Genomic DNA, 15,288 nt, shown 5'->3' with positions numbered 1-15,288 from the left:
CAATCATTTTTTTTTAACGAATTTTTCCTTTCTTACAATGTTCAAATCTTAGCATCGCCACTGTTTTGTTTTGCAGAATAACCTATGTTCCTGTCCTGCGATAATGAGAAATAACCTGAACTTTCTGGGTAGTGTATAGGCATGCAGAACGTCAGTTTCTCTCCATGATCTTTGATAGGAACCAAGCAGTTATAAACGAGTAATTAAACAAGCTGTGAAAATTACATCGTTGTAATCTTTAATGAAAAGTTTAAAGTGTTTTTAGTGTTTGACATCACAAACAAAACATTTTGGACATGGAAGAACAGTCCTAAATAAACTCTATGGTTCATTCGCATGGCTTACCTGCTCCTTAACCATTAGCTGATGACTTTCCATCATCAATTCAAATTTGTCCCACTTTGCTCTCAGATTGCTGATGGACTCTAGACCTCCTCCAGCCACAGATCTCAGTAAACGGTTTTTGTCTTCTGCTTCTTGAAACAGCGGCAAAATCTAGAAAACAGATTTCAACGTGTTCAAGCGTGCACAGATTCAAAAAATTCAAGAGAATACAAAACAAGATTACTTTTCACATTTACAAAAGGTGTTACGTTTTATAATTTAAAAGCTGTTTCTGAGAGTACTGTTAGCCTAGCAAACACAACATGATAGAACATCTCAAATCAGGGAAGAGAAGAGATATATGTTTCTTCAAGGCAGCGAAAGAACTTAGAGAAACATTAACAATTTAAGGGTTATTTTAAAATAAATGTTAACTACAATAATGTATAAAGTAAATATTTTCTATCCATTTTTGATTAGCATGATACATAAACCTGTGCCTCCTTGTTAACTTACTCCCCTTTATTTTAGTACATGTATATAACATCCAGGATCATCAACCACTCCATTTCAATATTGTCACAAGAGTACACAAGACAGAACTCGGAATTTACACCCAGACACCGCTCGATAATGCAATTAACTGGCTATTGAGGCACTAAACATCACTTGCCCCCGTTAGCTACCTACCACACACATATATTTTCTAAAGCCCTCCAGTCACTAAAATAATGCACAACTTATTAAAATGAACATAATCACCCTACACCAGACACTTCCACAAAAGGAATGAAACACCGGACTAGGTGCTGCAGATGTGACCATCAACAACAACAATGGGCCCCATCACAAAAAGTTTGTACAAGTATGGGCAGAGATTTACATCTCCGCCTTACCGTACTTTTGCAACTCTTTTTGTGTGAAAACATTCCCACGAGTGTGCTTTGAAGTTGCACCAGGGCTAGGTTTCCAGTGCACTTCTGGGAATGTCACGTGACTTGTTTAGGTGTTTTTTTTAAATAAAGACACCTATTTCTTTTTTGCTGAGTTCTACATAACCGGAGAAAGCCTTTCACCCACACCCCCAGGCTGGACGTGATCGATGCACCTTTCCATCTTGGAAGGGTAATTACTCCAGTTCCTGGTGAATTACATCTCAAAAGGATTGGGATCTGAGTCTGGGAATACCAACAAACGTATATATTTGGGGCGTTCCCAAACTTCCAAGGCAAACCATGCCTTGTAATGCCCACGTCTCACTTATTGAATGGGATTTAATACTGCAGACATATCTGCACGGTTGGAGCAGAATTCTGCACTAGTAAATATATTTGCACCCACTAGGAATCCCTTTATGGATTCCTGGCAGCCATAACAAAGACGCATTCAATCATAATCTCATGTTTATGACTTAATTTGCCCTTGTGAATATGGACAATTTTATCTAACTCATGAGATCTTTTCTAAGGGTCCCATCTTTTACGATTATAGATCATATTCTCATTAGCAATGTTGTTAACCACTCATCTCAACGAACGCCTCAACCTCATGGAGGTGGTAGTGTCCAGGGGGTGACTGATTCTTATAATCTGCAGCAATATCTCTTTTGGAAACCCCAGATGTATTTGAGCACATTGCAGATAGCTCCTCGATGTTACATGTATTCACTTGGCACTAATCTTCATTATATTTTAAACAGACATCTTGATCTCTGATGTAACTATTTGTGAAATGCACTGACGCCTACTAAAGGCAAAGTGTGTTGTATAAAAATGTGAAAGGATTAAATCCATATATTCTGGTAACGATTACCTAAAAATCCCAAATAGATTCAAATTGAGTCTAATGCCCCACATCTGTGGTCAGTATCAAGGCCCCCTGTTAGCAGTACTGTTGTACCAGTTAACCCGAACCCCCTTCAACCTCACCACAAAACAAAAGTGCCCCTCTCTCGCCCACATCCTGGACACATCACATTCTCACTCCATTCACATTTGAGCACTTAGGTGCCTATGATAAGTATAGAGGAATTCCATGAGGAGATTCCTCGAAGCTGGAATTATCATTACTTTATGGAATTTCCTCATCCAGTTCCAGCTATTGGGAATTAATCTTCATGGAATTGAGAAAGTCAGTGCAGATCTGGTATCTTGAGGAATAATAACCACGAATCACATTTTCCTCTGCAGCTTGAGTAAATGGATAACGGATTCCTGCTGCCTTAGGATATTGAGCTGTTAAAATTGATGATGCTCCATCTGACATTACAGAACTGCCCATTACAAACCCTGGAGACATCTTTAAAACTTACCTAACTGGATGTAGGTTCAATGTTTACTCAACACATTTTTTATGAATCGTGGTGTTTGTTGGTCAGATGTCACTGTCATCCACAATTTTGGTGCCAAAAATACGTCATCTAAAGGATGAATCTCCAAGCTGCTTGGTGATCCTTAACACCATATTGGTGTATTTTAAAGTTCTGCATTTTAGCAAAAAAGTCAATGAATTCCCCATATCAGATATTTGTATGACTGAACTGCCTTTAGGAGTTGGCTGGCGGACATAGGTATACAGGAGGCATGGGTCGAATGTCACAAGTCACTTACTAATCTGGCTACTACATATGAAAGAAGATGCACCTCATGGAGGCCATATGCTCTACGGTCAATGAACAAGGAGGGACATTTGTTGCACTAGGGGAGATGAAAGAGCAAACATGTTCATGGTGACATTTCTAAAGTGGTTGATGGAGGCAAGGGCTTCTACTGCTTTATTAATTAAAAACGTCGAAGCACAAGTATACAATTGTATTCCTATAGAAAGTGAAGTACAGTTGAGAGTGAGATAATCCCTAGACATTACACCTATGAGCTATTTCCCAGGGCAGGGAGCAAATTGAGAGCAGTCAAGAATATGAACTTGGGTAAAAACATCCTGGCTGGGGGGTGAGGCACGCTGGAAGCCAAGATGGCTGCAAAAGTCATATGGTCCCTGTGCTTCCGGCCTTGTGGGTTGACAAAGGCCACTGTGGCAGAGACTGGGTTCTGAGCTGTAAGAATCAGTGGGGAGTGCAGGGTCTAACCCAAAAATGGCTGCTTAGGTTCTGCTGAATTTAGCTCTAATCACTCTGCCCTACTCTCAGCGGTGTAAGCTTTGAATGTGCGGCGAAAAACAGAGATGATTGGGGCGAGTCCTTGGACTGGTGTTGAATTTCGAAATGGACCTGGATAGTGCTGGACCATAGTGGAAAGGCAAAGGGTACAAAAAACTTGTGTGAGCTGAGATGCAGCAGTGAAACAGGCTCCATACACTCTCCTTGAGTGACTCCCATTCCCCTGAATGGAGACAGAAAGACAAGAGTGAAGGAGCAGAAACCTGAGGGACATGCTGGCTGTCCCACAGTCATTGAAGTCCCTATACCAACTACATCTGGAAGAAAAAGGTGCACTTTTGCAGTTGCACTGGTGATACTTTGAGTGGCTGTCAACCTAGGGCATGATAGGACACTGGAGGTCTAGGTGCCTTACAGGTCATTGTTATTCTTACATATCTGCAACCTACACAGCTATATTGCCCTGTCCTACCTTATAGTTTTAAAATAAGATAAAAAGGGTTTGTGAAGAATGTTCTTTAAAATGACACTATTCTTGCTTCTAGTAACTGTTCAAAGATTCATGCGATGTAATGTCTTCCATCTTTTAAAGTAAATTAATGGAATTGGCAATGTAGCGTGATTTAAGGCTGCTAAATTATACATTTGTGTCACATCTACTTCCTGGCTTTCCAAAGTAAGGAGAAGATACTACTCAAAATGTGACTGTGGAACAAGTGCTCCGAGATCCCTGCACGTGGGAGGGCTATTCAGTCTTGATGATTATCAATGGAGAATTCCCAAAGGAGAAACTGGGTTTAGAGGAAAGAATTCTTTTGATTTCAATAAATGTCTTGCGTGGAGAGTTGACCCAAATTTCAGCCAACAATGAGTAGCAATGAAAGAAGTGGAATATTAAGTTGAAGATCTGTCAAGCAAAGTGCCTGATCAAGAATTAACAGCTTCAGTCATAGGGATTCACTAATTGGAGAGCTCTATCGAAGAAACCATGAGTCATTTGCTGCTTTTAAGAAATGTGTTGTTAAGTGTTCTGAAACTGGATTTAAGGATCGAAATGTTTGGTAGCATGGGACTTTCAGTTGAAACTGAGATGTTGCTGCATGCACAGTTTACAAGACTGAAATGTCAATGACATGACAAGTTCCTCTACTTCGGTGCACCATTTGTTCAAGACTTGAGGACATTCAAACATGATTTCCAACAACACTTTTCCAGGCATTCTAAAGTATCTTAAGCCTCACACGTCAGTACAATTACAAAGAGCAGTCTCATCCCCATTAGAGAAGGAAGGAATCATAGACCAACAGCCCAACCCGGAAGCAAATAGTGGAGCTCTACCAAAAGTCCACCCAATCTGAATACAGTACAAAGTAAACTTTATTCAGTTTTATCTCAGAAAACCATAACAGTGTATAAAGCAGATTTATAAAAAAACATAAATAGTTCCTAAAAACTATAAAGTTAAAAAACATGAATATTAAAATCAGAATTTAAAAAACAACAATTTACAACAACAGAAATATTTCATTGTCTCAAGGTTTTTCTACATCTAATCAGAGCCCTTAGATATATGGACACAGCATGACATATATAAGGAGAATGCAAGGTCAGCAAAAATAAGAAAGCTGGTCGACATTGTCTAAAACCACGAGACTCCAGGATCTGTACAATCCGATTATACAGTAGAATAGGAAAAGAAGGGGAGGGGAACACACATCCTGAAATCACTCCAATAATGTAAGAAAGAGCAAGTGGAATATCCCAAAGGTAAAATGTCCTTCATCACAGGAAAATAATAGAGCGAAAACGCCACTGCATGATAATGCTACGATTTTAGCATTTGCTCTAAAAAGTTTAGTATTTTCCATTATCTCCCAACCCAAAATCCGTGGACCATCCAAAAGAACACAGTAACCGAGTAAGTAAATAATAACTTCAAAGAGACAACACATTCCAACAGTTATGCATCTGTATCAAAAAATTGCAGTTTAGTTTTTCAGGAAAGTAATTGGTACCTCTGGCTTTTTTGACGTAAGTTCTCCATGCGTGGTGTTAGCTGCTCCGATCTCATCCACTGTCTGGGGTCTGTCAGACAAGGCCTCCATTGCACTTGTTACAAATCCATCAATGTCATGCAGATTAGCTACATACAAAAAATAAAAAGGACACATACAATTGTCATTATGAAATATTCCCTCCATAGGAATTATCAGCGATCTACAATCAGAATGTGCACATTATTGCAAACAAATCAGACAAATGGCTGCACATTTCATGAATACTTGAAATTATTATATTTTATCTAGGTATCCCCTGGTTAGCACTTTCTTGGCTTTTCATTCTGTAATGTAGGTGACTGAGAATGCAGTGACCAAGGTGATATTTCAGCACCATAAACCTCTAAACAAATAAATACATTACAAATGACAAAAATTAGATGGTACAAAATGTTGCTGCACTAACTTGAGTATCAGGAACAACTAGTTACTTCAAATGGTGGAATTCTTACTTGGAACCTTATTGCTTTTGAAAAAGTGCATTCCAGAGAACAAGGAGGATAACACTTGGTGAGGAACCTGCAGTTAGAATATCCACCAGAAAAGGCGCAGCTCAAGGTAAATAACATGTTCTTCAGATAGCTCCTACTAACCACAGTTTCTACAGCTTATGAAGCAATACCAAATCAGTGCCCCTGAAGGACATGGGCCTAAGAAATAGGCACCAACAAAATGCCCCTCCTTGCAGACTTAAAAATGTATACAGTAGTGCCTGGTCAGGTATGGCCGAATGCCCACAAGGTGGCTTGACAGATGTCCTAAACAGCAACAACCCAAACCAATGCCATAGTAGTAGTAGTTTCTGTCCTGTAACTCCAGTTCTGTAGTAGGGGTATCTCTGTTATAGTCATAACTTAGTGAATAGTCCCGCCCATGTGCGTGGACCCCGGAGCAATCAAAAATAATCTCTTAAGGTGTCGAAAAATGCAGAACTGCACAGACACTTAAGAGAGAATTAAAGACAGATAATGCAGCCTATATCCACAGGCTACACTGTCCAGTACTTCAACTAGAAATTCCACCAAAAATCCACAAACAGCACAGCCTGTCCAGATTTCTCTTGCCTTAATAGCAAAAAACCCTCTGGAATGATAGAGAGGAAGACATGGACAGACAAGCCCCATAGGCTGCCATTGTGTGGCTCAGAACAGGAAACTGTGCCTTTAAGAGAACTTTACAGAACTTTACAGTATCCCAGAATGCACTGCAGGTCCCTTTTACTTTCAGTTCTTTTTGAAGGCATAACACGCCAGACCTGTAGCATTCCTTACATGAATATATCTCTCCACCGGGGAGGAGGGCGGGCCCATCCCCACAACAAAGCGGCGGTGGAGAAAAGAGAAATAACACCACTACTGTGCGAACAGATTTCGCAGCGAAGCCTGCCCAACCTGAGCGTCTGCCCTGGCATCAGTGTCCAGGCAGTAATGCTTAGCAAAGGTATGGACTGACTTCCAAGTGGCCGCCTTGCAGATTTCTGCAATTGCAACATTACGGAGCAAAGCAGTCGTGGCAGCTTTGCCCCTGGTGGAATGAGCCTTAGGTTTACCCCCTAAGGTCTTATTAGCCTTCTGGTAACACAACTGTATACAGGACACAATCCACCTCGAGGTGGACTGTTTAGAGGTAGCAAGACCCGTCCTGACTGATCCATAATTGATAAACAATTTTTCTGACCTACGAATATCCTTGGTTTTATCCAGATAAAATTTCAACACCCTCCTAACATCCAGGGAATGTAGGGACCTTTCCGCTGGAGTGGAAGGATTCTGAAAAAACATAGGTAAAGTTATGGTCTGATTAACATGAAAATCAGATATAACCTTTGGAAGAAATTTAGGGTGAGTACGCATAACAAGCTTAGCAGCATGAAATACAGTATAAGGTTCTTGGCAACACAACGCCTGAATTTCACTCACCCTGCGGGCCGATGTAATGGCCAAGAGGAACGCCGCCTTCCAGGACAGGTGCTGCAACGAAGCCTTATGAATAGGTTCAAAAGGCTCCTTCATCAATCTGGACAGCACCACGTTCAATTCCCATGAAGGCGAAGGAAGCCGGACAGGAGGAAACACTTTCTTCAAGCCTTCCAAAAAATCTTTGATCACAGGGATCTGAAAGAAGGAAGTCTGTGAAGGGCATTTCCTATAGGCAGTCAGCGCAGCAAGATGAACATTAATGGAATGGACGTTATGGCCAGACTGCGCCAAATGTAGAAGATACGGAAGGATGACATCTTCCTTAAACGTCGTTGGAACATAGTTCTTGGACTTGCACCAGATGCAAAACCTCTTCCACTTGTAAGCATAAGAAGTCCTAGTGGAAGGTCACTTAGCCTCCTTCAGACTGTCCATGCAATCTTCAGGTAGATTCAAATGGCCATATTGCACTATCTCAGGAGCCATGCCGCCAAACTCAAAGACGAGAGGTTGGGGTGCAACATCTGCCCCCTGAACTTCGTGAGAAGGTCCGGCCTGCACGGCAGCGGTATGTGAGGAAGGAGAGACCGGTGAAGCAGGTCCGTGAACCACCACTGCCTGGGCCATTCTGGGGCAATCAGGATCATCCGCGCCCTGGACCGGGACAGCTTGATGAGCACCGTCGGAATCATGGGAATGGGTGGAAAAGCGTACAGAAAGCTGTTCGACCAGTTGATCCATAACGCATTCCCCAGCGTCCCCGGCTGGTAGTACCTGGAGGCGAAGTCTCGGCATTTGCTGTTTTCGGCAGTGGCGAACAGATCTACGTCTGGAGTCCCCCACCTTGCGAAGACTTCTCCTAGTACTTAGTCGTTTATGACCCATTCGTGGTTTTCCTGAATCATCTGCTCAGTGCGTCTGCCTGAACATTCTGTACACCTGGTAGATGGGTAGCCGTTATCGTCAGTCCTCTGGCCAGAAGCCCGTGCCAGATCGCCTGCGCCTCCTGCGACAGAGTGCGCGATCTCGACCCCCCTGCTTGTTGAGGTAATACATCGTGGTTGTATTGTCCGTCTGAACAAGCAGAGTTGGTCCGGAAGGACGGATGAAAGGCCTTCAGTGCCAAGTGAACAGCTCTGAGTTCCAGGAAATTGATGTGGTACGTGGACTCCGTCGGGGACCACGTCCCTTGAATCTGTAAGTCTCCGGAGTGTGCCCCCCAGCCGTGGAGCGACGCATCCGTCACGATAGTCTGCGTGGGAATGTCCTTGTGAAAGGGAACCCCTCTGAGGAGATTCTCCGCTGAACACCACCACTTCAGAGACTGAAGAGCATGCAGAGACAGTCGTATCTTGTCATCCCAGGATCCTTTCCTCTGATCCCACTGATCCTCCAAGCACTCCTGCAATGGCCTCATGTGCAGTCGTGCGTGTGGTGTGAGGAAGATACAAGGGGCCATCGACCCCAGTAGAGAAGACACCGTCCTCACTGTTGTAGATGGAGCGGTCATAAGAGCCTGAGCCTGAGATAATCGTCTCTCCTCCGAAGGAGACACACTTGCTGACAGCGTATTGATGGAGGCTCCCAAGTACTGTATGCACTGGACCGGAGTCGGGACAGACTTGGACATGTTGATGTGCAACCCCAGCTTGTTCAAGAGAACGCACGTCTTCTGGAAGTGCGCTTGAGCTTCCGAGAAGGAGGAGGCCTTGATCAACCAATCGTCCAGGTACGGGTAGACAAACACCTTGTTCTTTCTCAGGTGTGCAGCTACCACCGCCATGCACTTCGAGAATGTCCTGGGCGCAGACTTCAGCCCGAATGGCAGTACCGTGTACTGATAATGATTGGTGCCGACTTGGAATCGCAGGAACTTCCTGTGTTTGTGTGCAATGGGCACATGGAAGTACGCATCCTGAAGGTCTATAGCACATAGCCAGTCTCCCTGTTACAGCTGAGGATAAATCTGATGCAACGTCAGCATGCAAAACTTCTCTCTGCGAATCCACTTGTTTGCTTGTCGCAAATCCAGAATGGGCCTGAACTCGTTCTTGTCCTACTTGCGAACCAGAAAGAACCAGGAGTACAGACCTCTTCCTCTTTGAGACAGAGGTACGTCTTCTATTGCCCTTTTCCTTAACAGGATATCGGCCTCCGCCTGGAGCTCGCGCAGCTGAAACTACGAGCTGACCGGTGGAATTGATGGAGGCGGGCTGGTGAACCGAAGACTGTATCCATTGCAAACAATATTCAGCACCCACCTGTCCTGAGTAATTTTTCTCCACTCTGCCAGAAAAAATTGAACGCTTCCCCCCACCGGAGCGGGTAACGGATGTAGGGGAAGTAACCGCTCAGGGTCGAGACCCAGCTGGGCCTTTGTTCGCTGTATAGGACTGCTGGCCTCCTTTTCCCTTCTGGCGCTTCTGGAAGGGCCTCCGGAACTGCTGCTGTTGTTGCTGCTGCTGTCCCGAAGCCTGCCCTCGCCCTCTACCCTGTGCCCCGAACCGTCTCTGGAACGGGCGGTAGGCCTTCTTTTCTTTGGGCTTTTCCAACCCAACCGCCGCCAGGGTCTCAGCCTCTGCTTTCATGCGGGCCATTTCATCGTCCGCATGCTTACCGAACAGGGCAGAAGGGCAGATTGGCCACCCGCTGCGGAGCCTCCGGCTTGAGTGATGTGAGCCTAAGCCAAGCATGGCGCCGTTGGTTGATCCCATGACAGTACCCATGGGCCGCCAAAAGAGATACATCAGCAGCCGCGCTGATGACCTGGTTCGATACCAGCATCCCCTCCTTCAGGAGCTCCTGTAAATCCTCCTTCTTCTCTCGTGGCAGGAGTTCCGTGAACTGCTGGAGGGATTCCCACAGGGCACGATCATACCGCCCTAGCAGAGCCGCAACGCTAGACGCCTTCATGGCCATAGATTCAGTCCCACAGGCCTTCCTGCCAGCGGAGTCGATCCATCGGCTCTCCTTATCAGGAGGTACGGTAGAAGACGGGTGTGAGAAGTTGGCCTGATATGCAGTGCTCACTATTCTAGTGATCACTATGTATCAGTCCAGACAACCCTTATTGATGATTGGTTGTAAGTCAACCTGATAGACCAGCTATCCTAGTAGCATGGATACGAGCAGTCTAAGGCTAAGACTCTAGAGGGCGTGTTAAGCCAGCTGTTTTACCATCACATTACCCCTTGAACACCAAGTGAAAGGACACCACACAAGTTGTTATCAAAAATAAAGTATATTTATTTATAACAAGACTACCCTGGCTCTTTATGAGACAGGGAGCTAAGCACACAACAAAACTCTTACGAAAATACTAAAAGTCGCACAATTTACACAAATGCCCGAGGGGCACGAAAAACCATATACACAAGAAGTGGAATGCGAAGTTACTAGCAGGTAAGTAATACTTTTCTAGACTGTAGAAACGCTAGGCCTACAATGCTGAACCCTTAGATTAGAAGCAGGAGGCCTAGGGACGCCGTGTGCAGAGTGGGAACTCTCACGCGTAATGCGGGAACAAGTCTATGGATACTAGCACTTTGCAAAGTTACTGTTCTCGGGCGAACCCGACTAGGTGGGTCGAAAACAAGGGTGGATCCGAACACTTAGGGTGTTGGACTATGCTGGAGCACCGGAGTACTCAGTTTACCTAGCCCAGGGGCTGCGGCTGCAAAGGGTTCAAGTTGCGTCGGAAACCCTTGTTGAAGATCCAGGAGCCTGAAGAAAGAAGTTGCTGGCAGGCGGCCAGTGAAGGAGTTCGTGGTGATCCAAGCCTGGATCAGGGAAGAAGAAACCTGTAAGCAGAGGGGACCAAGTTCTGAATCACTAGCCAGTGATTTAGGTGGGCACCAGGATGGCACCGGACGAAGTCACCTCAGCCAGGTGAGTGGGCGCTGCTGGGCTCTGCAGTCTCTCGGACCAGGAGGCGTTGTCGGCGACCAGGATGGAGGTGCGAGCTGTCCCACGGAGGTACTTGCTGTCGACGTCGCTGGACCCAGGATTGGGGCAACAAGTCTTGGCAAATGCAAGGCCCACGCGGTGGACCTAAAATGGCGTCTTGAGTGGACCAGGAGGGTCCAGGTTACTTCTCTGAAGGAGGGAAGCAAAGGCCAGTCTGGAGCAACCAGACCAGCGGTGTTGGTCGTTAGAGTTCGTCGTCAGAGGGTCACTAGCCAACGGGCAAGTGACCTGGACAACGCGGTGAGCAGCAAAAAGCAGAAGGGCCCCACGCAGATCTCGTGGATGCAGGGGGGCTGAACTTCGGTGCTGGAGCTGCTCAGGGTCGGGGCTTCTCTTACCCCAAAGCACTCAGTCGAGGGTCACTCAGCGGTCGTGCTGGACAAGCGTCGTGCAGTTCTGAAGATGGCCGGTCCCTCGAGGTCTCGTCGCACCCACGGATCACAGCTGGGCTGATGATGTAGGTTGAGGTCAGAGGTGCCAGGGAAGCCGGTTCTCGTCGTGCTGGAGCAGTCTTGATCCGGAGGAGAGACTGGCAACAAACCGCGATGCTTGGTTGGTGCCTGCTGCTGCAGGGTGACTACTCCTTAGTCACAAGGGAGAAATCTTGAGAAGAGTCTTGAGTTCTTCGTGTAGAAGGTCGGTTCAGGATTCAAAGATTGATCTGATTTGGAAGGGGGCCAGTTCCTACCTTTATCCTGCAAAAAGGGTCTGGCACGCGACTAAGTCCTGCCCTATGGGTGGGACTAGGAGGGGGGTGGTTACACCCCTCTCCTTTGGCGGGCTTTCCCCAGATCAGGGGCTGGAGTGCCCCTGGAACTGGTTCAAGCCGGCCTATGCACAGTGAGCACCGGGGTGCCACTTGCAGTCACCTTCCTCTAAAGCCCTGCCTACCTAGGATACACAAAATCCTGTCTGGGACGGTGCTGGCACCGCCCCTGGCAGGAAACCCTTTGTCCTTGCCTCCTGGGCTGGGAGGACTCCCAGCAGCAGGAGGGCAGACTTGTGTCTCGGTGGCAGCATCCATTTTGTGGAGCTAAGGCTCTGTCTGACTTTAACCGGGGTTACAGGTTACATACATGTCGTGTCCCTCTAGAAGGGTGGAATGCTAACCCCGTCGCCAGAATTGGCGAGGGGTTAGTATTCCAATTCGTATGACACCTTACTCGACATGTTTTGATAAAGCGATACCAGAGTTGGCATATAACCGCGAGGATTATAATGCACTTAAGAGTATATGGTATGCGATATCATGGAAACGGCTAAGGGATAGATCCCGAAAGCCGCAGACAGGCTCAGCTCATGCCAGAGCACCATCTCACACGATTCCAAGCACTCTGCCTTCAGGATTGTCAAGGCCTGCCATAGGAGTGACTGATAGGAGATCTGTGTGCCCATTTAGGTTTAGATATAGGAATACTATATCTACAGCAGATGGTGAGTACACCACTCTGCCCCAGCTGTCAGGCAGCCAGTTGTGTCTGATTTAGTTGGTCAGCCCAGGGGGGGCATAATACATGCTGCAGCCCCTGGGAGACTTCTGGGTGCACCTCAGCCCTGGGTACAGGGACTTGGAGAGGGCCCAGTGCCAATTCAGTACCTGGGTACAATTTGGAGTAGAGAGAACAGCTAGGCTGTGGGTCTGATTAGCAGGCCCACAGCCAGGGAAAGTCGTAAACCAGTGAAGCAAAAAGCAAAAATCTGGGTGATCATAGGATTGCAGACCCTACTCTCCTACATGACCCCCCCCAAACTTTGGGACAATAAGCTAACCTTGACCAGGTGAGTCTTCTTGCTCTAAGTGGAAATACCTGGAGAGCCCATCAGCATTGCCATGATCAGTACCAGGTCTATGCTCCACTGTAAAATCCATCCCCTGTAGGGAAATGGACCACCTAAGTAGTTTGGGGTTTTCACCCTTCATCTGATTTAGCCATAAGAGGGGCTTGTGGTCGGTCTGAATCTTAAAGTGAGTACCAAACAAGTATGACCTCAACTTTTTCAGGGCCCAAACCACAGCAAAGGCCTCCCTCTCAATAGCTGACCAATTTTTCTCTCTGGGGGTCAGCCTTCTGCTAATAAAAGCAATAGGCTGGTCGTTACCATCAAAATTCAGCTGAGATAGAACAGCTCCCACACCCAACTCAGAAGCATCTGTTTGGACAATGAAGGTCTTGGAGTAATCTGGACTCTTTAGGATAGGTGCTGTGCACATGGCCTGCTTTAGGTCATTGAATGCTTTCTGACAGCTTGCTGTCCACTGAACTTTCTTTGGCATCTTTTTACTTGTCAGGTCATTAAGTGGAGTCACAATGGACCCATAATTCTTGACAAATTTCCTATAGTACCCAGTCAGGCCCAAGAAAGCTCGAACCTGAGTCTGGGTGGTTGGAGGAGCCCAGTCCTTGATGGCCTGTATCTTGCTCTCCAAGGGTTGAACCTGGCCTCCACCTACAAGGTGGCCCAGGTATACAACCTGTGTCTGCCCTATCTGGCACTTAGTGGCCTTGATAGTGAGACCTGCCTTTTGCAGTGCCTCTAACACTTTCCTCAGGTGGACCAGGTGATCCTCCCAGGTGGAACTAAAGACAGCTATATCATCAAGATATGCTGCACAGAAGTCATCCAACCCAGTGAGAACTTGATTCACCAGCCTTTGGAAGGTGGCAGGTGCAAAGGGCATTACCACAAATTGATAATGCCCACCAGGGGTAGAAAATGCTGTCTTGGGCTTGGCCTCCTCAGCTAACCTGATTTGCCAATACCCAGCTGTCAGGTCAAATGTACTTAAGTAGTTGGCAGAAGCCAATCTATCTATAAGTTCATCTGCTCTTGGTATTGGGTGGGCATCAGTCTTAGTGACTGCATTGAGTCCTCTGTAGTCTACGCAGAACCTCATCTCTTTCTTACCCCCCTGGGTGTGAGGCTTTGGCACTAGAACTACTGGGCTAGCCCAAGGGCTATCTGAGGGCTCAATGACTCCCAGCTCCAACATTTTCTGCACCTCTGTCTTGATGCAGTCTCTGACATGATCAGGCTGTCTGTAGATTTTACTCTTTACAGGCAGACTGTCCCCAGTGTCCACTTCATGGGTACACCAATCAGTTTGACTGGGTGTCAGAGAGAACATATGTCTGAAGGATTGCAGAACTTGTCTACAATCCTGTTGCTGATGTTCAGAGAGGCTGCCACAAAAGACAACACCATCTACTGATCCATCATCAGGATTCTGAGTGAGCAGGTCTGGGAGAGGGTCACTCTCTTCCTCCTGTCCCTCATCTGTGGCCATGAGCAAGCTCATGTCCTTCCTGTCGACATATGCCTTGAGCCTGTTCACATGGAGCACCCTGAGGGGGCTCCTGGGGGTTCCAAGGTCCACCAGGTAGGTGACCTCTCCCTTTTGCTCAATGATGGTGTGGGGCCCAGACCATTTGTCTTTGAGTGCTGCTGGGGCCACTGGCTCCAGCACCCACACCTTCTGTCCAGGCTGGTATACAGTCAGGACAGCCTTCTGGTCATGCCAAGCTTTTTGGAGTTCTTGGCTGGCCTCAAGGTTTTTAGTTGCCTTCTCCATGTATTCAGCCATCCTGGAGCGGAGACCAAGTACATAGTCCACTATGTTGGTTGCAGGCTTTTTGAGAGGTCTCTCCCATCCTTCCTTCACCAAACACAGGGGTCCTCTTACAGGATGCCCATACAGAAGTTCAAAAGGGCTGTAGCCAACCCCCTTCTGTGGGACCTCTCTGTAAGCAAACAAGAGGCAGGGTATCAGGACATCCCATCTACGCCTGAGCTTTTCAGGTAGTCCATGAATCATCCCTTTGAGGGTCCTGTTGAATCTCTCAACAAGCCCATTGCACTGTGGATGATAGGGTGTGGTGAACTTGTAGTTGACACCACTTTCCTTCCA

General features: G+C 46.5%; 1 protein-coding gene across 2 annotated transcripts in view; it reads right to left on the bottom strand.

The window, feature by feature from the left end:
• The window catches only part of DYNC2H1 (dynein cytoplasmic 2 heavy chain 1), a 1,763,151-nt gene that overhangs the window by 1,404,115 nt on the left and 343,748 nt on the right, over positions 1-15,288 (bottom strand). For both annotated transcript variants that reach the window (XM_078657019.1, XM_078657020.1), the window contains exons 20-21: positions 5,455-5,582; positions 346-495 (exon numbers count right to left, since the gene is read on the bottom strand). In XM_078657019.1, the coding sequence (XP_078513145.1) occupies positions 346-495; positions 5,455-5,582 (278 nt within the window). The remainder of the gene's footprint in view (positions 1-345; positions 496-5,454; positions 5,583-15,288) is intronic.

Source organism: Lissotriton helveticus, chromosome 8 (assembly GCF_964261635.1).
Source record: "Lissotriton helveticus chromosome 8, aLisHel1.1, whole genome shotgun sequence".
NCBI lineage: Eukaryota > Metazoa > Chordata > Amphibia > Caudata > Salamandridae > Lissotriton > Lissotriton helveticus.
The sequence above is the reverse complement of the archived record's forward strand: the minus strand, read 5'-3'. Positions and strand labels throughout refer to the sequence as shown.